This window comes from Gavia stellata, chromosome 7 (assembly GCF_030936135.1).
Source record: "Gavia stellata isolate bGavSte3 chromosome 7, bGavSte3.hap2, whole genome shotgun sequence".
Classification (NCBI taxonomy): domain Eukaryota; kingdom Metazoa; phylum Chordata; class Aves; order Gaviiformes; family Gaviidae; genus Gavia; species Gavia stellata.
The window spans coordinates 3609228-3633509 of record NC_082600.1 but is presented as its reverse complement, the minus strand read 5'-3'; the positions used below and the strand labels follow the sequence as shown (position 1 = coordinate 3633509).

The window sequence follows — 24282 nt, the reverse complement described above, 5'->3', positions numbered from 1 at the left end:
AACATGTTGGAGTATCACAAAGTCCTCCTAAATTATTTCACTGCTATGCTATTCTAAAAGCCTATATGGGGTATTTCTCTAAGTAATCTCAAATTCAGGGGTTTACATAACCTGTTTTTCAGAAGCTGCAAAAATTCTTCCACAAATTTGAAATGTGTCGAATTGACAAATTGCATTGATATAAATCAGAGCTTTTAAAAATTTGAAGTAGTGAGATCTCATTTCTTTGATACCACTTACTGATTAATATTAAGTTACAATAAATCTCTGTGTGTGGGTACCAGGGCTGCGTGTTAGCAACATAGTAATTGAGCACACCCTAAAACCATGCCTATGCTACAGAAATTAGCAAAGTTTCAAAATAGTTCCAGGAAACCATGTAAATGAGGTTCAGATGATCAGAACTGTATTTGGAAAATTATCATTAGCGAGCACATTTTAACTCCTTCATATCTTGACCTAGGTTTACTTCTAATGCTCAGTCTGTGACCAAAGTCTGAATGCTCACAGGAGGGAATGAGTACTTCACTTAAACTATTGTGCAATTAATTTCACATTACTCAATTTTAAAGGCTAGACTACTTAACTAATTCTTTCAATCTCCTGGTAGTTACCAGGTCTTTATAAACCAAACATACAGACATTTCTAGAGCACAGTACCAAAAAGGGAGCCCAGATGTTGGAAAAGAAGGGAGAAACAGAGAAAAGGGACTTTGACTTCTCCTTTTCTCACCCTATCCTACCTTGCTCTACTTTTCTTTCACTTAGCTTCAAAAAAACCTAATGTAGCCACAGGAGAGAGGAGGAGGAGGAAAACGTTCGGTAAATATTTTTTAGACAAAACTCCAATTTCACTGGAATACTTGTGTGAATTAATTCTTAGAAGTGCCTTTTGTAATTACATATTCTAGAGCCTTTCTGTACTGTACCGGTTTTGTTGCTACAGGACAATCCCTTCCCAAATGGAGGGAACACAGAGAAAGGTAGCGCTGCTTACAAACGAGCGTCATGTTGCTTGTTGGTTCATTGTGTCAGCTCAGAAGGTAAGCAGCTAGTTTTACAAAGTCCAGGCTACTGAAAATAAGCATATATATATGTAAGTTATTAAGCATTAGCTTTTGTGCATGGATGTGTCTCCTATGCAGTATAGGCATTTTAAAGATACCAAAGTATTTAATGGCATTGTACCAGTCAAACATCACTGAATTTCTAGGCCTCATTCATACAACAGGTCTTGCCAATTAAGGTATTAACTACTTTATTACCAGAAGGTGTTTTCAATGTTTTCAACTCTTGCTTTATGAATCACTGTGAAAATAAAGGCACATAGATATCTAGGGTTGGGAGTTTTGGAAGAGGAGAGACCCCAAGTTAAATTTGTGCGTGCTAAATTCACACAGTTGAAGTGCTACTTGTCCATTTGGAATGATTTAAAAGTACACGTTGTCGCACATTCTCCAATTACCACTTTAAATACAAGGAAAATTGAATTCTTTGAATTCTGATGGGGGAAAGAAACAAAAAAGGAGTGTTAACATATTTGATTTTAGCCAGACTATATGTAAGGTAGAGCAGGGAACAGTCTGGATCTATCAGGAGTAAAATCCTTTTGTTTACTTTCAGCAAACGACGTCACCGTCTCTCAGGTTTTCCATCATTTACCTGTTAAGTCTCCTGTTTGGTGTCAGCTGCCATTTCATGACAAATGACTTCTGTATAAATGAAAACAATTGTATATTTTTTTTCTATCGAGTTTGTTTTGTTCCGGTGTAATATATTGTCCTTACAACATCATGTAAAACTGAAAGATGAACCGACTTACGTATTATTTATAATGAATGTTAAAAAAAAAAAAAATTACTGTATGACCCATACTTGTGTGGTTTTTTTTTAAATCCAAGATGAAAGTATTTCAGTATCTTCCCATGGAAGTTGTAGGTACTTCAAGTAGTGTCTGTAAATTCGTCAAATGCATACACAAAGCTAGAATAATAAAAAAGGACGGTTTGGCACCTACTAAAAGTAGTTTCTGCCACTATGAAAGTACAAAATTGATTAACGTGTAAAAAAACCTGACGGGTAGGGAGCACACCTCTCATTTTCAAGCACACCCTGCACTCAGTTGCATACCTGTTCTTCACTTTTATATGGAAAATAGGGAGTGCTGCTTGTTGTACGCCTTCCCTGTTCAGCCTTCTAAAACCTACTCTGCTGGTAACCGCTGTGAAGGCGGGGCAGCGGGTGCCTGCGGGAACCACAAGCAGCTGCGGCGAGGCCTGAGCCTCCCCTGCCCGTGAGGCAGCGGTGCCACCTCGGCCCTCCCGAGCCAGGTGAGGTGTCCCCGCTGCCCCCAGGGAGGAGAGGCCGGCGGCTGCCCGCCTTTGCCTGCCAGTGGTGCCCACGGGGCCGCGCGTCGGTGCGCGGGGAGGCCCCGCTGTGCGTGAGGCGGCGGGCAGGCCCTGAGGCGGGTCCCCCTCCCGCCACCGCCCCGGCGCGTGCGCCCTCCCCGCCGCGCGGGGGCGCTGTGGCAGCGCGCGCCCGCCCCCTCCCCTTCCCTGCCCGGCGGCTTTCCCCGGCGGGCGGAGGCCGTTTTCCCACAAGCCCCCGCGCGCCGGGCCCGCCGCCTCCCCTCAGCGCTGAACGCCCCCCCCCCCCCCCGCCGTCCCCCGCCCGGTGCGCGGCCATGCGGGCGCGGAGCAACCGCCGCCGTGCCTGAGGGGGCCGGGGCGGCCGGGTCCTGCCCTGCGGAGCGGGGAGCGGCGCCGGGCATGCGGGCGGTGGTAGCGGGCCGGGAGGTGGGATGCTGTCGCGGAAGAAGACGCGCACGGAGCTCTCCAAGCCGGGCGAGGTGCAGGGCAAGTACGTGAAGAAGGAGACCAGCCCTCTGCTTCGCAGTGAGTGTCGGGGACGGGCTCGGCGGGCTGGGGACCGGGCTGGGAGGACAAGCCCGAGGCCTCCGGGGCGGGGGTCCTTTGTGTGCTGCGGCTGCGGTCCGGCGGGCCCTGGAGGCCCCGCGCGGCTTTGGGGGGTTCCCCTCGTGAGGGGAAGGGGGGGGGAATTCCTGTTGTGAGACCTGGGAGCTGACGGAGGGAGGTTAAACCTGAAAGGAAAGCCGAGTTTAGAAGGGAGCCCTGCACGTAGTGTGCCACCAGGTGCTCACGGTAAACAAACTTGGTGGTTCTTTCGATTTTCTCAGCTGCCGTTGCCCATTTTTCAACAGGTGGAGGTTAACTTAAGATGGTCTCCACAGAGATACCGTTCAGGTGAACGGAACAGATCATCTCTGTCTTTCCAGAAGTCAGTGGTTGTTTTCCCAGTCTAGGCTGTGTGCACTGCCAAAAGATGTGTGCTTTGAAAATGAGATAACTGTACGAGACAGTTGCATAAAATCCCTGCCGAAGCAAGTGCTCCAGTTATAAACCATGAATCAAGGTGATGAGGTCACCGCTATGTACCTTGGATGTGCTGATCTTCGTGTGGTTAACCTGACGCTAATGCCACAGTCCTGGGTTTGCTAGGGCTTTACAGAAGACTGGCAAATACACATTGAAAGTGCACTTAGGTTTCTTTTTGCTAATCTTTGGAAACAACCTGAGACTGAAATGTATTATGCTACAATTGCAAGATTAGCTTGGAGAGCGCAACTAGCAACAACAGATTTGCTGGCAGGAGCAAGCATTCAGCTTTTCTGGAAGTATTTGCTGCATGAACAGCTGGTTCCCCGGTCAACAGGCAGAATCATTTAGTAGTCTGATTACATTGACTTAGTTTTTAGAGAAAAACAAACCCCAAACCCACAAAGCTTTTTTCATATGAAGCTGTAGGCGCGTCTAAGGGATTAACACATGCTATTTGTAGTGATGTAATGACTAGCTATTGCATGATTGCTTTGTAACAATTATAAATTTACTGATGACACCTTCTGGGATGCACTGAATTTTTACTCTATAAGAGTTTATTAATAAAAAGTAATTAATAATAGGCATAAACCTCCTCCTAAATGAAAGTCGTAGTTTCTATTAGCTTACCTGGAGGGAAACTACTTACTCATATCAAGTTGAAAGTAATAGTAAGGAGAGGAGTAATGTATTGCACACTGGGGGGAGGTGGTGAAATTTTATGAAGAGATGTCACTGTTCATGTGCAAAACCCCTTTAAGTAAAGGAAAAAGTGAAATATCTTTGTGATAATTTGAGAACTTAACATGTGCAGAACAACAGCATTTTGCTGGCTGACCTTTGTGATTAGTGGGGAAAGTATGAATTCCATTCCTGATTCTGTCATGGATTCTTTTGAGCATGTAGGCATTAAGGTCTTCAGTTACTTTGAGTTGATAAGGACAGTGGTCCTGATGAACTGGTTCGGTGGTAGCCAGTATACTTGGATTTTCTTGACCTTTCTAGTAGAGAGGTATGAAGCCTGGCTGATGGAGCCACAGTACGGGGTGGGGGGGGTGGTGTTTTGAAGGGTTTTGGGTTTGGGGTTTTTTTTTTGTTTATTGTGGATGCAGTTATACTGGCAAAACTGCACTCTTTTGGCAATAGTTTGTTGCTGGTGGAGGGTGTGATGGTTTCTGTTGCACCAGTACAAACTGCAGCATTACCATTATACTTGCATATGCATTAGAGGTGCCTTAAAAGGGGTTCTAGCACTTGAATTACCTCAGTTCCATGGTGTAAATCAGCGTTGTGGCTAGCCAAATACTTTATGTGCAAGTACTTTATGTGCCAAAGTTATTATTTCTCTTTTGTGCTATATATCAGATCTGATGCCTTCATTTATCCGTCACGGTCCAACCATTCCAAGACGAACTGATATCTGTCCTCCTGACTCAACAACTTCTGCATATGCTTCTGGTGGAGATGGAATTGTTTCCAGAAACCAGAGTTTCCTTCGAACTCCAGTGCAGAGGCCGCCTCATGAAATAATGAGACGTGAAAGCAACAGACTGTCTGCGCCTTCCTATCTCACAAGAAGTTTAGCTGATGTCCCTAGGGAATATGGCTCTTCCTCCCAATCCTTTTTAACAGAAGCTAATTCTGTTTTGGAAAATGGAGATGCTGGTGCCCGTTGTTATTATTACGATCATTTTTATGATGCCCAGAGGAGGCGTCAGTTAAATGATCGCGTACATGAGGACTACAGGTATTACGAACACAACAGTGATCTTTTCCAGAGGATGTCACAGAATCATGGGAGGCACACTTCAGGTGAGTATTAGTTGTTGCTTTTTTTAAAATACGTTTTCGATAAGACTGTAGGTGCAGAGGTGTATCTGGCTGATCAGGGTCATGTTTTTAGGAGTTATGCTGCATAGGACAGAGCTTCTTTTTAGTGACATTTCTGTTGATCTGAGTACACTACATGTTCACATTTCGTAGTGTTAAGAGTTTGATTGCATATATCCAGAAAGGACAAAATATACTTTAAACATGATTTATTTATTTGTTAAATAAATGGGGTAAGGTTGAGCGAGTTGTTGGTGTTTTTTTCATGCCAACCATATATGCAGCTACTCATGACAAAGTTGATTCAGTTGCTACCTGGCAAGGAGTTTTATTCATTAGGGGACATCTACTATTTTCACATTGTATAGAAGAACAACAGCTCTTAATTATAACATTGCCATTTATTTTTATTGTTGTTGTTATGTTTTAACTGTCATTGTGTTGTTATTTAATTTTATTGTGTTAATTTGACCTCAATAATTAAAATAATTTATTAAAAATAGTCAAAGGGAGGAATGACTGCTTTGTGTAATTAGCAAATTGGCATATTGTTAGTGCTGAAATTGACTTCCCAGTCCTTGACTTTTTTTTTCTTTTAGCTTGTAATATTGTTTGTAAATACACCTGTTTCCCCCTCAAATTCACTGGAACTTGTCTTTCTTTTCTAATGGAAGAACAGCATAAGAAAGAAGAATCCATTAAATATTACTTTTTGAAATATTTTATTATATCTGTGATGACACCGAAGAATAATTCTTTGGTGCAGTGTGCTGTTGTGAGTCTATTGATGGAATAAAAGATCTGGGATTACAATATTGCCCTTAGAAAGGTGACCTTAAAAGTAGAAAATTTGGCTGTATTTGAGTACTGTCTGTACTACAGAAACCATGTTCAAGAAGTTTGAAATAAACATTTCAAACCTGTAAATAATATACCTTCAATATCAAATACATTGTTAATTCGTCATTCGTTGTAATCTGTAAAGAAAATAGTAAATAGTCTCTAGTAAAATAAATCTCCTGTCTAGAAAAATAAATCTGCTAGGAAGAACGTCCACATTTAAGGCTGCTGATGTTGTATATGGAATTGTAACCTGACAGTGCTTTGTGCGTTTTTTTTACTACAGAAACGTTTCAGTGAAAAGTGGCAGAAGAGTAATGCTAGCCTTACTGCTGTCAGCCAGTAAATTCTGAAATACTACGGTTTAAGACTTGCTACTTTATCCTCATTTATTTTGCTAAATGCTAATACATCTGACCTACCTAGATTTTGCATGAAAGCCCTCCATCTCTGTCGGTTGTTGTTCAGCTGGCAGTCATTAAACATTTACCTGGTCCAGATAACGAGCACCTGTTAGCATGTGCTGGCATATTGTAGGGAGGAGAGGCAGAAGGGGTGGATTTCATAAAGCAATCCATTGGTTGAACATTCAGAATTACTACAGTAGCTGTGCATGCTGAGGAAGACTTCAAAAACGGTGCTGCTGCTGTGTAGAATTGAAACAATGTTAAGTGGAAATGGAGCTCTGGCTATTAGTTTGAAAGTGGAGTTTGATCTAGCAAATTTTTAAAACCAGCTAAAAGTAGGGCTTTACAGCCATATTTTTCTCAATCGTAGCAACATGGATTTCTTTCTAAAAAGACTTTTTTTCCCCTGTTTGTCTACATGGCCCCTTAGCCACTGGAAGTCATAAAGGAGCTGCTGATACTTGATTGGCCTTTGTCATCCACTCTCATATTTTTACATTTTGTAGTTTGAACAAATTCTACACATATTTTGCAACGGGTGAGTATTCAGTCTTACACATTTGTGTGTAGGGAGAGACAAAAAAAGGTGAGCCCTTTGTCTGCCAAAATGTTTCCCTTTTCCTCTATTTATTGGGTTTTTTCTTTCATCTCAGTATGGAATATGAACTCTTAAATTCCTCTTTCAGTTTCACTGCAGGAAGAATATTGATCTATGTCCTTAACTTCTATACAGCTTTTCAAGAATTGCTGTTACTTCTTCTCAGTAAAAGAATTATGTGGCCAAAATTAAGAAAACCTTAGATTTTCTTACTACTTTCATCTCACCATTAAGCTTCTTTTTATTTGAACCATCCATTGTCTTCAAGCCTTTGGTGTTTTCCTTGAGCTACACTCATCTTTCTGTAATTCTAGTTCCTTTTTTCCTGCATTTCCAGAATACTGAGGCAGGCTTTTTACTTTCATTGTCTTTGTCTAAATTACTTTTTCCTTACACATCTCCATCGTTGTTTCTAAGCGTTTCACCTCATCAAAATTCTTCATCAAGATAATTGATGACAAAATTGTCTAATACTTACACTGTCAACATATAAGTCTGTTTATTAACTAAAATCCATAAATGCTGCCTTCTACCCTTTTTCTCCTCTCCCACCTCCCCTCAGAGGGTTCTGTTATGGGTTGGGTTGATTGCTACAGCTGTGTTGCCTGATGAACACGAGGTATACTTTCTGTTGGTGAGTGATGTTTCATTCCATGTTGGTTACAATGACGATGACTTTTGAGAAGCAGCGGTCTGGAAACGAAGAGATGCATGTGTATTTCAGCTTTCATTCAAAATAAAGATTCCCCTCTTTATAATTTGGACATAACTTGAAAATGTGTTCCTGTTGAAATCTTCATACTCAAAGTATTCAGCAGAGTATTTAAGAAAGTCCCATGACTTTTCAACAGTTGATGTTGACAGCATTGATATGTTCTTTCATAGGTATTTCTCCTTGAAGTCATGTTTTCTTTCTTGGCATGATTCAATTCCCTATCTCCTTCTCTCCTTATTCTCAGTAGATTTGTTTTTAATTAGCAATCTAGTGCTGCTGGTTTTCCTGAAAAATGTCTTCAGTTGAGATATTTCCTAGTTTTATATGTTTGGCTACCTTTGTGGCATTTCTTGAAATATTTTTTTTAGTGTCCATTTAAAACTTAATTCTAAGAGACTTTACCTGTCTTTCCTCGACATCTCTTTCCTCTCTTCTAGGTTAAAGGTTTGGGGAGGTCTGTGGTTGAAGTTATATCTGCAGTATAGATTGGAACTAACTTGTAACCAAGACCTCAGAGTTATTTGTACCTGTTTGAGCGGTAAGCTAAAAAATTCTTATGTGTGTATGAAAATTGCTGAGATTAAATCACAGTGTAAAGGGACTTTCTGGTGGTGGATTGTAAGCAGTTGACTGTGATGTCAGAGGAGAAAAACGATTAATCCTGTGAACAGAGAATCCAGCGTGCTTTAGTGAAAGTAGGTTCATCTCGTATTAAATTGTACCCCTTAAAAATTGCAAACTGGTATTCATGTTTAATATAAGAGCAAAATAAAGAAATACAAATTATTAAATTAAACCTATTTAGAGCTAAAGTAGCAGGGCTTTTCTTTTTAGGTGTGTACGCTTCGCTCATTTTTAAACAAATGGCAATTCCTGCCCTTTTCTTCGTTTGTGCTGATTCTGCAGTAATTTCTTTGTAGCATACTTTTCGAAGCTTTCAAAGTACTTCCTGTTGTTTCCTATTTGTGAATTTATGCTTACTTGGAACGTCCCATTCTCTCTGACAAACAAGGTACTTTTGTTCAGGAAGTACCTTCAGATGCTTTGGAATAGGTTTGGAAGGCCTAGAACCTGCAGACCTGTCTAAACAGGATACTTACTGGAACTTCTTTTTGCTATTTTATTGTTACTTACTCCTTTAAAATTAAACGGTTCATCTTCTCTTCCTGTTCTTCATCCTGGTTTGATGAGGGGAAGGGAGAGGATTTTGGCATCCTGAAAAAAGGCTCTCAAGACAATTGACCTAATTAAAGACAAATACGAAGGCCTTTTGTTTGACTAGGTTTGTTCTTCGACACTTTGAAATTTGTTGAAGCTAGTTGTGGGGAATTCATACGCTCTGAACTTCTCTGCCTACATCAGCACTGTGTCTAATAAACAAAATGAGACTTTCTCTTTAGTGTTTCTGCTCTTTTCCCCTTATGCTGGACTGCTCTGGTGATACCTTTTTCTCCTGTGCTTTCTACCAGACTGAAGAACTGCCCTTTGCTGACCTGGAAACCTTTCCTCCTAGGAACTTGGACTTCTTTCCAGGCAGAGTGCTTTCACAATAAAACCCCTTCATTGGGCTGTGAACGCATTAACGCATATCACTTAGTTTTCTTTGTTCCATACTAATGGAACAAACCAAACAGAAGTGCCTTGGTTGAAGAAGATACTGCATATTTGTCACATTTGTGATGTTATTAGCTTAAGACATGTTTTTAAGAGAAGACTATTAAATGAAGGAACTCTTTGCACTGGTATCTTACAATGCACTGGAACGTGGTGCTCAAAGTTAAAGTTTAGGTTCTGGTATTAGGACACCCGATTGTTGAAGATGTTGAGAATAAGACTGACTTAAGGCCTTACTTAAACCTCTGAGTATTTTAAATCTTGTTAATACTACTAATAAGTGGTTGCTGTTCCTTTGCGCTTTCTTTTTTCTAAGTGTTGAGAACATACACAGTGATACTCCTAAGCAAGCAAACTGCATTGAACAGGGTTTTCTTCTGCTTTGGAACAGCATGTAATGCATCTTGGCCTGGTTGGCAATTAATTCAAAACCTTAAACTGAAGATAGTATGTTTTACAGGAGAAGGAAGAAGCAAAGCCACAAATAATGTTCAATATTGACATTCCTTAAAAGCAGCAGCTGAACCAAAAAATACCTCAAACATACACCATTAGGAAACAGAATTATCAAATGAGGCTAGACGAGTTCCAAAGAGGCAACCTGAAAAGGATTTACCATGGCATAAATTTAAATTCCTTGTTGACCATTCCTGAGATTTGATAGTGCCACTCAGCACAGTTTATAAAGAACAGTGCTGATCCTTAAGCAGAGGAAAGAAGACTTTTAACATTTGGAAAAAACAGATAATTTAAACAACTTTCTTCCTTGGGAAGGCAGGAAGAATGAGAATTTCTGTCTTGTCACAGATAAAACAGTATGTGAGCAAGAAAACCCTGAGTAGTTACAGTGAAGTGGTTTGACTAGTCTGTTTTTGCTTATCTGATGGTAGAGATCATATCCTCCATCAAGAGGAAAATCACAGGTTTTATACTAGATGTTTTGATAAAAATGGTTCAGGCTGTAAGTTTGGGGTTTTTTTCTGTAGATAGTTTGCATTGTGTGATGTAAATCTGGTACCAGCCCATGATTCAGGGAACGTCCTTTGTGCATGCAGTAAAATCCTATGTCAAGCTTTGGGCTGCTGTGAGAATACTTTAGGGCTAAGACCTTGCCTGAAATTTAAACACAGAAGGGTATCATACTTGGGCAGTGTGACACAGAAAAGGTAGTGCTCACAGTAGATGGGTTTAGGCTGTCTCGTAACTTTCTTCTTTGGTTTACACTTTGGAAAAGATCACATCTGAATTTCTTCTTCCAAGTGTCGTTCAGTCTTACTATTGATGCTTACAGGTGTGTATATATGAAAGTCAATTTTCATCTTCTGTTACTGTTCAAAATCATAAAATCATAGATTCATTTAGGTTGGAAAAGACCTTTAAGATCATCAAGTCCAAGAGTAAACCTAACCCTGCTAAGTCCACCCCTAAACCATGTCCGTAAGACCCTCATCCACACGTCTTTTAAACACCTCCGGTGATGGTGACTCCACCACCTCCCTGGGCAGCCTGTTCCAATGTCTGACAACACTTCTGGTGAAGTTTTTCCTAATACCCAGTCTAAATCTCCCCTGGTGCAACTTATGGCCATTTCCTCTTGTCTTGTCACTAGTGACTTGGGACAAGAGACCAACATCCACCTCACCACAACCCCCTTTCAGGTAATTGGCTTCCTTGGCCACCTGGGCACACTGCTGGCTCACATTCAGCTGGCTGTTAGCCAACACTGCCAGCTCCTTTTCCGCCGGGCAGCTTTCCAGCCACTCGTCCCCAAGCCTGTAGCACTGCATGGGGTTGTTGTGACCCAAGTGCAGGACCCGGCACTTGGCCTTGTTGAACCTCATACAATTGGCCTTGGCCCATCGATCCAGCCTGTCCATAGCAGGAGCTATTTCTGTTAGGCATGTAGCCACTCTCCCCTGAAGGAATCATCTGCTGAGTTTTATAAAGAAAACCAGTATACAGGATTTTTTGATCTCTAGTAACTCCAGTTGTATAAATAAATGTCTAAATTGTACTAATTGCCAATTTGAATGCCATAGTGGGTTGATGGTTGTAAGACACTGTGAATATTACCCGACATCTTAAAACTTTCAGCATGAAGAATATTTCAGTATGATGTGTGATTTTAAGGGAAAAATGCACATTAAGACTATACATGATACTCTATAGCCTGAAGTATTTGCAACTGTCTGTTTATAAATCTGCCCTTTTATTTCATAATTAGAGCTTGCTAGTTGTAGAGCTTTGGAACACTGTTCAAAACTGGTAATGATACAGCTATGTAAGTTTATCTTAATGGTATGACTCAGCTTCTTCGTATGTGAAGTCAAAATGGCAAAAGGAATGTCTAATGTGTTTGTAGTCTGGTATTATTGTTGCTCTTTGCATCTTGGAAATAAAAAGCTGACATTGGGAGAAACCATGTAGCTAGAATTAAATGATTGTGCAAACACAGGACTGCCAGTGTTGCCTTTCCATTGAGTGCAGCATTGCTTTTTAGCCTGTTTTCTAGATTATTTCTCTATGTAATCAGATCTTGGTTTTCCTCGCTACCCAAGTCCATCTCCCAGGCTTCTCAGGCTTTTGTGTGAAGAGATACAGGCATTGTGTCAAGAGAACTTCTGGTGCAGAGGATGGCTTGTGCAACTTTTAATACCAACTTCCAAATGTTAGAAAAGATTAACCTTTACCCCTAGTAATAAATATGTATGTATTTGCTGCTGGAATCATGCTAGAATTTAAGTAGGAGGAACCGTAACAAAAATAGAGATGTGCTGGTTCTAACAGTAAACAGAAAAATATGTTTATGCTTTTGTGAAAGTTCTTTCTCCCCTGTCAAGTTTGTGTGTTCAGATCTTCTGGAAGTGGTGATTTAATAGTCACTGTTTATACGTACACGAAATTACAACACAGGGGTGCAGTTAATTGGAGAAAATACTGAATTTGTTTATCCAAAGTGCAGTATTTTCAAGAATGTTTGTATTTTGTCATTGGAATGAAAACAAAACCAGTGACATAACTGTAGCTAGGGTCTGAAATAGTTTCCCTGCCCCCAGTACTGCTGAAGGTCAGGAAGCCTCCATGATGTTTCTTCTTGCTGGAAGCAAAGGTCTAGGTTGCTTAATCCTGATGAGAGGTGGGAGTGATCCTATGAACACAGCCATCCGCTTTCCTTTATAAAGCTAAGAAATAGATAAGTGCTATAATTTAAGGCCAGAGAGTTCAAAACGTGACAAGGCTAGAAAATTTGTAGATAAGTACAAATGTTTTAAAGAACAGTACTCGGGAGGAAGTTTGTGAGATTTTTTTTTTAAATTTATTTTTTATTTATTCAGTTACTTTGGAGCTTTCCTATTACTTTATTGTTGATGACTGCTATCTTGTATTAGAATGACAGCCTACCCAGTTTTCAGTCTATGTCATTTTGTAGGTAAACTAATGCTTAAAATACTTGACAACCCTTGGCTAGCGTGCTATATTGTGTATCTGTTGTTCAAAAGGACTTTTGCCTTTGTCAGCTAACAAGAGTATGCAATTGCCTGAGAAATACAACAATTTTGCTGCTACTTCGGTATTGCTGTTGTCTTTTTGAGTTAAAAAGAGGTTTCAGGTGTGGTCATTAATAGTATGGTTTAGATGAGATAGACTCTGCCTTTCCCTTCCACTCTTTCAAAAAATAATCACACAAAAATGTTATTTCTGAAAAAGAGAAGGAAAGGGGCTTATTCCTCCGTGAGTAAACATGGTGCTTGTGATGGAATCACTTTCTGACTTATGAGAAAGTGGAAAAAGTGGCTCTCATACCCTTTCTTCTGGCTATGGGAAGTAGTAACACACAAACTCTGATGAATATGTGATTGAATAGCTGCATTTGATTGTGGGATGAAAAGATAATTGGAATTACTTTAAAGCCAGAGACTGTTTAACTATAAAACTGTGGGTAACTGAAGGTAACAACAGGATTTTAAAGAGAGAGTTGAATTTGGGCTAGCACATCCAGTAGTAGTAGGCTTCTAAGGAATGGAGACGTGCAAAGTTCTTGATTATGTCACTTGAGTTTTGTGGTTGGGTTTTTTTTTAGTTTAATTATTATTACGGCTTTTATTTCAACTGACTTCCTAAGTATATATAGTATATACAGGGAAGAAAAAGATCAAATTGGAATTATGTTTCTTCAGTATATCTCTCAGCATCCAGCACGCTCATTTGTAAAATGTAAAAACTGTGTATGTTACAACAAACGGAATATTTTAAAAGGCTAGTGAACAGTCTCCTAAATCAGCTATTTAGTGGCAAATCCTAAATGTGCTGTGTTTCCAGGGCAGAGGTGGGAACTTAAGCAACTACTGTTTCCTGTCAGCTCTCCTGCCCTGAATACACCTAACCTAGGCTGTAGCTCTCTTGCTGGAAAAGCCTTTCTCCTAGTGCAGCCCACATCACCGAGAAAAGCTGGAAATTGTTTTTTTTCATGTGCCTTTTTAGCATTATGAAGCATAGGTGCTCAGTTTTAGAGAAGAGCAAGGTGTAGAGAAACAGATGTACAGCCCACTAGACAACAAAACTTCCTTCCAAGATCTGTGGGAGGGAGGAAGGGGGTGGAGGGGCCTGCGGAGAAGAGATCAGGAGATTTCGTGACTGGCTCTGAACAAAAGGTCTCTCAATCGTGTCTGAACTGCATTCAGAAGGCCTGACTGTCCCACCCGGCAGTGCGCATAAACCAGCTGGTCTGACAAGCGTGGGTGGTTTTAGCGAAGACCACATGGTAACATCAACTTCAGTCTGCGCAGGATGACTGTTCAGCAAAGGGCTTGTGCAGGATCCCGTGTGGATCCAGCTTTTCTGTTTTCTCTTGTTACTGATGACGCTTTTTGGCTCTGATTGCATGTCCTTCAGTAATAAGTCAGCGCAGTATAGTACTAACCTTACTCGTCCCTCCTCGCTTGGTTTACCTGGTCCTGTTAGTGTTCTTGACTGGTTAATCTGAAAAGCTTTGTTGGTATTCGGTGATTTTTCTAGACAGTTTTAATTTGTGGCTGTAACTAGAAAAAGAAATAGCTGTGCTTTTTGGTAGATAAATAGTTTTGATGCAGCTGTAATAGCATATTAACAGAAACTGTCATTTATGTAAAGCTTTAACATCTGTAATCTTATGTCAGCTCTCTCTGTTCAGCAAATTGAGACAATAATAACAGCTTCATCCCTGTTGTGTATGCTAATCTATGTCTCTAATTGAAAAAGCAAGGATGCTTTAACGGTCTCTGAATGAAGCTGTCTAGTGACTCTGGAGTTGGAGGAGAGGAAAACAAGTGAGACTTAAAAGAGAATAGCTATTTTGACTTAATCGTGCTTTTCTTTACTAACATGCAAGTACATACACCATAAAGGCCATGGTATTGTTCGAAGTTCGTAGAGTGCCTCGGGTGGGGGGGGAAGTTGCCTTTGTACATAATGTTGGGTTTGGGTATCACTGGTTTAGCTAAACATTGCTTTCCCTTTTTTTAGGCATCGGTAGAGTTGCTGCTACATCTCTAGGAAACTTAACAAACCATAGTTCTGAAGATTTACCTCTTCCTCCTGGCTGGTCAGTGGACTGGACTATTAGAGGAAGGAAATACTATATAGATCATAACACTAATACAACTCACTGGAGCCATCCACTCGAGCGTGAGGGGCTGCCTCCGGGATGGGAGAGAGTTGAGTCAGCAGAATTTGGAGTGTATTATGTAGATCACATCAATAAAAGAGCTCAATATAAACATCCTTGTGCTCCCAGGTAAGATGTCTGTCTTCTCTTCTGTGATTGTTTTTTTCCTAATCCAGTTAAGAAAGTGGAACTGTTTTTGTCTCGTATATAACGTGCCAAAAACTTATTTTTAGAAGTAAGCTTTACTGGTTCTTGACTAAGATTTTTAGAAGAAGTTGTAATTGTTAGGTTTTCTTCTCATCTGTTACTGTCTTAAGTTTAGAAACAGGATATTGTTCCTAACTCACTGAAACAAAGCAGCTATTCTCTTCAACTGTCGGTAAAGCAACAAAGTTGCTGAGAACAGAATTGAATTGTAGACTGAAAAGAAACTTGATCTGATGTTCCAGGAGACCGTCTGGACAAATAGCACGTACCATCTGAAACATTAAATAAGTCTTCTCTAGCATGAAAATCGGTATTTTAACTACCCATAAATTAAAGGTAAAATAAAGTTAGTATACACCAAATCTACCAGTTAATTTCTGCTACTCAAATTTATTTTGCCGTTACCCAAGAAGAGAAAGTTTTTTATCATGTAGGACGAAAGATAAACATATGAGGATGTCCTTTGTTACAAATGGAGTAATTCTTATCAGCTGCTGCCTGAATACATTTGTTCTAACATATTAAATGGTGGATTATTTGGCTGAATCAATACTTGCCTTTTCAATCTTTTAAAAACAGACACCATTTTTTGTTCTGCTTTAGTACCCAGGTAGTAGGCACTAGGGTGGGTAGGTCTAGGGTGAATTTTACAGTGTGCTAACAGCTGCAGCAACAGTTGTGATTGGAGCAAAGCTCAAAAACAGCCACAGAAAGCTTCCTGCTGAGACAACACTCCATATGTGGTTACATCATCGGCCTCTGCATGTATTAACTTGTGTATTAATGTTAACAATTTAATGATATCAGTATATCTGAGTTACTGCTTGGAGGTTTCAGGCTTTGTCTGTCTATCTTTGTACAGCGTTCCCCGTTACGACCAGCCTCCCCCAGTGACTTACCAGCCGCAGCAAGCTGAGAGAAGCCAGCCACTCCTCGTCCCTGCAAACCCCTACCACACTGCAGAGATTCCAGACTGGCTGCAGGTCTATGCCAGGGCTCCTGTAAAGTGAGCTTTTTTTTTTTTTTGCTCCCTCTGCATTTCACACTATGCATGCCTAGCTTAGAAGGAAAACAACTGAATTTTGATGGCTGAAAGTAAGAACTCTAGCTGGTATCTCTTTCTTAGTTGCCTAAGAACTATTGCTGACAGCCCATGAGGAAGTTGTACCCAATGTTCATCGCATCAGTTTTTTCTTTGTATTAGGCGTTACTTAAAATCATCACAGTACCTCTTGCAGTTGATGTGACTTGCAGAATCACACAGTAGAGTTGAGGATGTGATTTACTTCCAGTATCTGTGTGAGAACGGTACCATGTGGCTTATAAAATATGTGAAATATTTTTAGGGTCTTAACTTCTTAATGTATATCTTACTCCTTTTTAAAAACACGTACAGATTCTCCTTCACAGTTAAGAATTTTGAATACAGACTGAAATCTGTATTTCTATTCAAGAGCTTTAATTAAAAACTAGGTGGTAGTAAAAAGTCATTTTTTCAAAGAAACAGTGCTATAGGAACAGGGATTCTCCTCCAAGAAAAGGTTTGAGGCAGCATAGTGAAACAAATTACATTTTCTAACAGGTACAGCTCTGCAGAAGAGTAACACTAAATAGAAAAGCGATAAAAAAATGCAGATATGTTTTAATAATTATGAAATCATATACTTTTTCATAAGGAAAATATGGAGAAGCTAAGTTTTACAGCAAGGAGCAGGTCAGTCTGTAGTTGCAAATTCAGACTGTGTATGATGTTCAGTGACTTCCAGCTAAAAAATCATCTTTTTTTAGCTGCTTCTAGTAACTATAATTTGCATGGATTTTATTACTTCTTGTGGCTACTGGGCTTGCCAGCAGCCCGTAAAGATTTAAATTGGCCTAAAATCCACCAGTACACTTATGCACCGGGGACATGCTAAGTTCCTGTAACCTATGTGAGGACTTGTTTCCTAGAAATACTTTTAGGTTTTGGCTGCAGCTGCATTTCTTTATTTAGGTCTTTGGCACAACCAGACAATGTAGTTTTAAATACTTCAGCCTGTGTTGTGTGGACTCTTGTTTGTACTTCTCTTGAAACTTGAGAAACAAATTTAAGACAATTGAAACAATTTAAGATTATCAGGAATTTCTTTAGTAGGCTGAAGCAAATTAAAAACCAAACAAACCCAGAAGATTTAATCCATTCAAACTGTTCGAATAGAATTTACATTGTTCAGAGGAATCAAAAATCATGTATTTTCCAGTATCCCTTTAGCCTTCTGTTAAAGTCATGCTGGTGGTAATAGGAATGTTGTCGTAATTCTCAAACATTTCTGCGAAGAAGTAAATTCTGGTTTATGCTAATATTATATTGGAAAAGTGAGGAAGAGTGGTAGCAGTTGGCTCAGTGTCACTTCGTCTTGAGGACTTCTTAAGGAACAATTGATAAATAATTTTCACAGTTACTAAAATCAAGATTACTTGTATCTTTTCGATGTAATTTTAATACTGAAGCTCTTCTCAGTTGCCAAAGCAACTGGCTTAAAGCTTGAGGAAAAACATCCAGTAATGCCTGTAAGTTCTTCAGTAGTCTTGTCCAAAAGCTGAGTATGAGAACTGTGTGCATATCCTCCTCTGTTCCGCTGCGAAAAGGAAAGTAAGTGGGCAAAACTCTTTCATAGTAGTAGTAGTAGCAGAATACTTTTTGCGATCTGCTATTTGAAATTTACTGTAAAAATCTGTTGATTATCAGTACAGTTTTGCACTGAAATCATTGCGGTATATTTTGTTGCAATTTGTTATGACACTGTAGTTTGATTTAGCTGACTAAAGGCCAGTTGTTTTTGTTGAGAAAAGTAGATAATGATAGCAAAAATAGATAATGTTAGGTTTTGTTTCAACAAGTTCCTCTAAAGGATCAGAAATCTGGCTACTGGAAAAGTCTAATGGAGATTTTAGTAGGTATTAGCCATAATGCTTCCCTGTTTTAGCAAAAATGGGTCAAACTGTTAAGATAAGAAAGAAGATATTTGGCTCGCTAAAGAGTGACTAGGCTTTGATGTCTAGTTATAACTTGAGGTAACGATTTCCAGTACCAAGGTATTTATGATGCCTTGACGTGTCCTTTTCCCCTCTCTCCTGGCATCTGTCAGGGTTTGTTTTGAGAGCATAAGTGCAGTGATCAGAATCTTAGCACAGTGGAATCAAGACTCCTGGCTTGAGTTTAACCCTTTGCTAGACTCTAAAATGGAATGTTTCTCCACCTTCCAGGTTAGGTAGAGCAGCCTGGTAGGTGTTCCCACAGTATGCCAGACTGCGTGCATGGGACTGTGAGGGTGAGGAGACCCAAAATGCCTTCCTTGTATGAGAGAGCATGGTTCAGATTCTTCCCCCACCGCTTTTGGAGCCAGGATCTGAACCCAGGACTTTCTTCTTCCAGCCCTAACCAATAGGCTGTAAATATTTGGGGCAGGTCAGGGTCTCTGGTGTTGAAAGTGTCCTATTTTATATTGAATACTTGCTATCTACTGGGAAAAGCTCTGGAGACAGGGTATTCTGGCTGCATGTTCTGTCTAGTAAGCTCCTGCTCTCTCACCCAGGAGGGAAGGCTCTGCGCTCTGCAGGAATTTTGTCCTAAGGTGCTTTCTCCCCTCAGTTTCTGGCTCTCTGACTAGTTGCCCTTCTAAAAAACCCCTGGGGAGTCCAGGTTAGGTGCTGGTACTCTGTGCCCTGTTCCACTCGGTGTCTGTGGGGTGAGCGTTCCTAGAGCTACGATCTTTTTTGGATTTGAATGAGCCCATTCCCATTGAGGCACTGCTGATGGCTTAATCTTTAATTAGACTTCTTCCCCCATTCAACACTTCTCTTGGCAGGCGAAATGAAACTCTCACCTGAAAAGTAATCCTGATGTGCTGCTTTTCTTGAGAAACTGTCAGCAGTGACAGCTTCAAAGAGCTAAAGAACCACCAAGGGTTTACCAATCTGTGATGATGCTTAAAAAAAAAAAGCTGCAGGCCCCAGAAAACCTGCAAACACCTTACTGCATGTGATGGAGCTGTGGTTTCTTTCCTGCTTGTGTTGCCACCTTAATAAGAAACAGTCCTTCCATTGAGAATCGGCCTTCCTGCAGAGTGTATTTTAATAAACGCCGTTGGTCCAGAATGTTCTAAAGGATACATCAGCATAGGGCAAGCCAGGGGAAATCCTGCTGCAATTGAATTCGGTTCACGATGAGCGGGGAAGGAGCAGAGATGGAAAGGTGGTGTTCACGTAAACTCAATGTTCAAGTGCTTACAAAGATAGTTGTACTTGGCAAACCTTCAAACGCAGCAGCTTGCAGTCTGCCCCTCTTTGGAGTTTGCTCTCCATCCTGACAAACAGCCTCAATTGGGTTCCTCTTGCTTTTGGGGAAAAGTGATTTTTAGCAGTGCAGCCCTGTCAAGACTTGGGATAACTTTAATATAGAAGCTGTTATTTAGGGAGTTTGTAGAAGCTGTGGTTATTTAAGTTCTTAAAATTCCTCAAAAGCATCTTTGGTAGTCATCTGCATGTCTTGGTGCTTCTCTGATGCATACAGCCTTTTCAATATATCAGCCTGCACTCAGGTGAATATATTTTCTCCCGTAATTCAGTTGGATCAAATAACTCTGTTTATTCACTGAGTTTCTTCCATTCTTTTAATAACTATAGTCGTCAGCTGCCTATTTCCAAGTTAAGAAAATCAGATTGCAAATGAATATAGAAGCACTGGGAAAAAGCAGGAAATGAGGGGTATTGCAGTGATGATGTAACTACGTCAAGGCTTTCTTTTATCAAAATAAAGTAGCATTAAAATGCCTTTTGCAGAGCAAGACTTGGATCAGACAAAATCAAGATTAAAACTGGGTTGGGGTATTGCTGTTTCCACACCTTGCTTAGGAAGTTCTGTGGCTTGTCCTGTTCCTGGAGCTGGCCAGGACACTCCGTACTGCTCAGGTCCCCGTTATAGGGCCAGCGTTAGCACCTCTGCTCATTTTGGGGTGATACTCCAGAAGTTCTCTCACATAAGTCTCTCCAAACTTAGGTAGACTCAGATTTAGCCCAGATTTCCCCACAAATGAGAACTGGGCTTACAGTTGCGTCACGCGTGGTTTCTGTGTCCCTTGTTCCCTCTGAGCCTTGGGAAGCGCGTCTGTTCCTGAAGCCGGCAGGTCTCTTCGCGGCTGCTAGCTCATGTCACCCTGCCAGGCTTCACCCGTCACCACACTGAGGTGCAAGGAGACCATCAGAGAGAACAGCCTGTTCGTGTTAAGCTTTGGTATCCATCCAGCTATCTGAAGTCACTGTACTACTTTATTTAAGCGGATGCGGATAGGGCTGCACCGTGGGCTGTTAATGCACCCGCTTGACTAACTCGCTGACTGACGTGAGCCAGATCCCAGTCGGCAATCGTTGGGCCACGTGGGCTTCGGAGCCTGAACCAATGTACTGGAAGTCGCTCACCACAGTGCTTCTCTTGCTGTTGGCCCGGTGTCTTGGGTTTTTCCTGAATTATTTCAATTACCAACTCCTTGAGGAACATCCTGAATGCCAGCGTCTCCTGCTTAATATCATCCTGCCGCTATTCCCCCATGGGGTGTGGTGGTAGTATTGGTCATCTGGCCATGAGCCAGAGACCTTTAATCCTGTCTCTGTAGAATTACCACAGTTTTGTTGAAAAACTTTGTTAGAAATACTGCTTTTCTACCAGGATCTTGGAAACCTTCCCCTACTACTGGCACAAAAAGGGGTCCACCAAAAAGGTAACGAAGAAAAGTGCTTGCTTGCTTGAATAGTTTAGATAGCTTATATATAAAGGTAAATACTATAGACATTAAACTTGGGGAAATGTTGAACCATGTGTTCGGTATAAAAGATTGTCAGCGCCGGCTTTGAAGAATTTGCGGCATGAAAGCGAGTCACTGACTAACGTTACGATGGAACAGACCTCCATCATGAAACTGGACTTTGTTTGACCAGCTGTCGGGTTCCCTCGCAGAGCTTGGAGTGCCGGCTTTGATTGTGGGAAGTTCCTTGCAGGAGAAATGGCATTGCCTGGGTTGATCAGAAGGGCAGTTTGGCAGTTATGACATCAAATGCAGCCTTCAGGAAACTTCTTCAGCTCTGCTAGTGAAAGAAGGGAGGCTCAAAGAGGCTCAGCTTACGTTCAGTTTGTACCTATCCAATGGCGGCAGCTTCGATATCCCGAAAGCCTGAACACAGGTGTGTTTATACGTTTCAGAAATTGAAAAAAGCGTTAGGAGTAGAAACAAATTCAGAAGTGCTTCACATTAAACAGTAGAAATAAAAAAAACCCCAGCAGTGAGAGTGCTGGAGCTTTTGTAGGAAAAGCAGTGCTGTGTGTTGAGTGGGAGAGGAGAAGCCCCACAGAATGAAAGGCGATATGTACTTCACCAGCAACACATCAACCCGGGCGTGTTTGCGATGATTAGTGACGCTCGGCAGCTTTCCTCATACATCGGTTCTCCTGCCTGTTGGATTGATGGTGTGCTTCCGCCTTTCGTTGCGGTTTGGTTTAACATGCTCCACTCTCCGTCACGCAGAGCGATGCGCATGCCTTCTGACAAAGCCGGTCCGCGCGTAGCTCCCTTCTTGCGCCTGTTGGGTATTTTCTTCGGGAGCTTTCACGTTCCGACCAGCATCTGTTTCCCTCCTCGAGGAAAAAGCATTGACAGACTGGGACGGCACTTTGGTGACCCAGGCTGCTGTATTTTGCCTTGCTCGACCAACAGCTCCTTGTAACTGGTGGAATTGGGCAGAAATACAGCAGCAATTGGTTGACTTCACAGCTGAGTTGCTTTCCGTCTCGCGCGGGTGCTAGGTCAGCTCTTCCTGAAGGAGGAGCTCGGGGTGGCACCGGTGTGTTCCAGGCTCTCGCACACGTCTCCAGGGGACCTCCCCAGGTCTGCAGCAGCTCATTTTTTCCAGCGTGGGGAGTAAGAACATGGAGGATTTGTAGCCGTTAGTGCTCGCATCACTCCCGTGACACCCACCCTGCTCCCCCGTGACAGGTAGATCGCTGCCGTGGCTGGTGTGAGTACTTGCGGCCGTTAATTACGGCGTAAGCGGATTTCCCCCCTCCCTCAGTCCTCGCTGACACCATCTAATACCCCCCTTTCGTGGTCCTGTGGGGTTCGTGACCTGCAGTTTGAGACACGCTGACTTAGGTTATTGCTGCTAATTAACCAAAAGGGGGACAGTGTCCGAGCGGGCTCGTTAAGGCTGGAACGAGAATGCTTTGGAAGCAGAAGTGTGTTGTGAGGGAAGGCTTGCAGTGTTCTGCCTTCTGGAGGTGCCTGCTGGGGAGTGTTAGGGTACACTGTCAAAATAATTCTTTTTTTTTTTCTGAGTTACTCTAACTTTGAAGATTTAGTCGTAAAATACCTTTTAAGTTCTGTTGAATGGACTGGCTGGTTTAATGCTTCCAAGAGCCATTTTCTGCATTATTAGAACCAGTTAATAGAATCTTTACTATTTCGAGAGTTTATCTTGGTGTATTAGGGGTGATTCTGCAGTTCAGCTGTAAGCGCTGTTTCCCTGACTCACTTTGAGACACGGCTCCGTGTCTTTTGGTGTTCGTTACCTTATTTCTTTACATAAAACACGCTAAGGTAGATTGCTGCAAATCTGATGGGTAACTGCGAGGCCAGTTCTTAAGAAAATGCACAAAACACCGTGGAGTCGCTTGCAGGGGCGTGTAGATAATCGTCTTTTCTATCGAAACAGATACGATCACATTCTGAAGTGGGAGCTCTTCCAGCTGGCGGACCTGGACACGTACCAGGGAATGCTGAAGCTGCTCTTCATGAAAGAACTGGAACGGATCGTTAAGCTGTACGAAGCGTACAGGCAGGCGCTCCTCACCGAGCTGGAGCATCGCAAGCAGAGGCAGCAGTGGTATGCCCAGCAGCATGGCAAGAATTTTTAAGCTAACAACTCTTGAATAGACTTTCACGAGGACACCGAGAGCTTTAAAAAGTTTTCACACTTCAAACTATGAAAAAGTGCTTTTGTTGAAAAGGCAGCTTATTTTTGTTGATGTTGCACCTTTGTTATTATCCTCTTGAATATTTTTCTACATGTATTATGTATTGTTTATAAAAATGAAAAATGTTTGTTAATCTTTTTCCATACAAGAACTAGTTTATTATTCTGAAAACCAGCGCGGATTTAAGCAGAGACTTGATTCTGGTATCTCTTTCTAGCAGTCAGCTGTATTATTAAGACGCTGACTATGTATTTTGAAAGGGCAATAGATGCAACTGTATGAAATCTCCTGGATTCAAAACATTGCTAAAATCCAAATGAATATTTCCGTGTGTTTCCCTCGGGGCTTCGTATCCCTCCCGGGAGAGAGGTCGGCTCGTTGTTTACAGCTTTCACGTACAGAACACGACGCTGATCCTCTTCGTTAACACCCAGCGCTGTAACCAGGCAGAAGCGGATTTCACCAGTCTCAACCAAGCGCTTCATGGAAGTGAAGTCTGAGTTGCCTTATTTTTTTACTTCAACGCATTACTACTTTAGATTTACTACTAGTTTTCACAGAAATTAGAGGGGAAATACCTGTACCTTCTTAAAGGCCAAGATTGCTAAGCAAGCTTTTCACAGGTTTTTAAATCCTAGGTAAACCGCGTTCATAAAACACGACCCGGTCACATGGGAAGGTGCCAGCATTGTCCGACCAGCTGTGCCACGCCATGGGAAAAATCAGGGATGTAACAACGACTTCTTTTTTAACGAGCTTTTGTCTTGCATTAAAGCGTCCTTACTTGGGGAAAATTTTTAATTGTACAGTTACCCTCTCCAATATTTTCATTTGGTTCATTGATTGTCCTGAAATGTTATTTATGGATTCTTTTTAGTGCAATAAACATTGTTGCAGACAAAAAAAATACATTTCTTGTAAATCCTATTAATTCAATAAAAATCGTTTTGTTTAATGAACGAGGGGCTGTCCAGCTGATTTTTTTGCCTTTTAGAACATCAAGTACAATGTTCTTGTGAGCAGTAAG

The 24282-nt window shown here is 41.3% G+C and overlaps 1 protein-coding gene across 1 annotated transcript; it reads left to right on the top strand.

Moving 5' to 3' along the window:
* Positions 1-2800: 2800 nt before the first annotated feature.
* SAV1 (salvador family WW domain containing protein 1) lies at positions 2801-23987 on the top strand. Its single transcript, XM_059819706.1, has 5 exons — positions 2801-2894; positions 4764-5210; positions 14905-15175; positions 16116-16259; positions 22994-23987. Exons 1-5 carry the CDS (start codon positions 2801-2803, stop codon positions 23193-23195), a joined length of 1158 nt encoding a protein of 385 aa, XP_059675689.1. The 3' UTR covers positions 23196-23987.
* Positions 23988-24282: the final 295 nt, after the last annotated feature.

Excerpts from the sequence above, each read along its gene's own strand:
- SAV1 (XM_059819706.1), top strand. The coding sequence starts at position 2,801 with ATGCTGTCGCGGAAGAAGACGCGCACGGAGCTCTCCAAGCCGGGCGAG. Across the intron at positions 2,895-4,763 it reads GACCAGCCCTCTGCTTCGCA|ATCTGATGCCTTCATTTATC; the intron begins GTGAGTGTCGGG and ends GCTATATATCAG. Across the intron at positions 16,260-22,993 it reads TATGCCAGGGCTCCTGTAAA|ATACGATCACATTCTGAAGT; the intron begins GTGAGCTTTTTT and ends CTATCGAAACAG.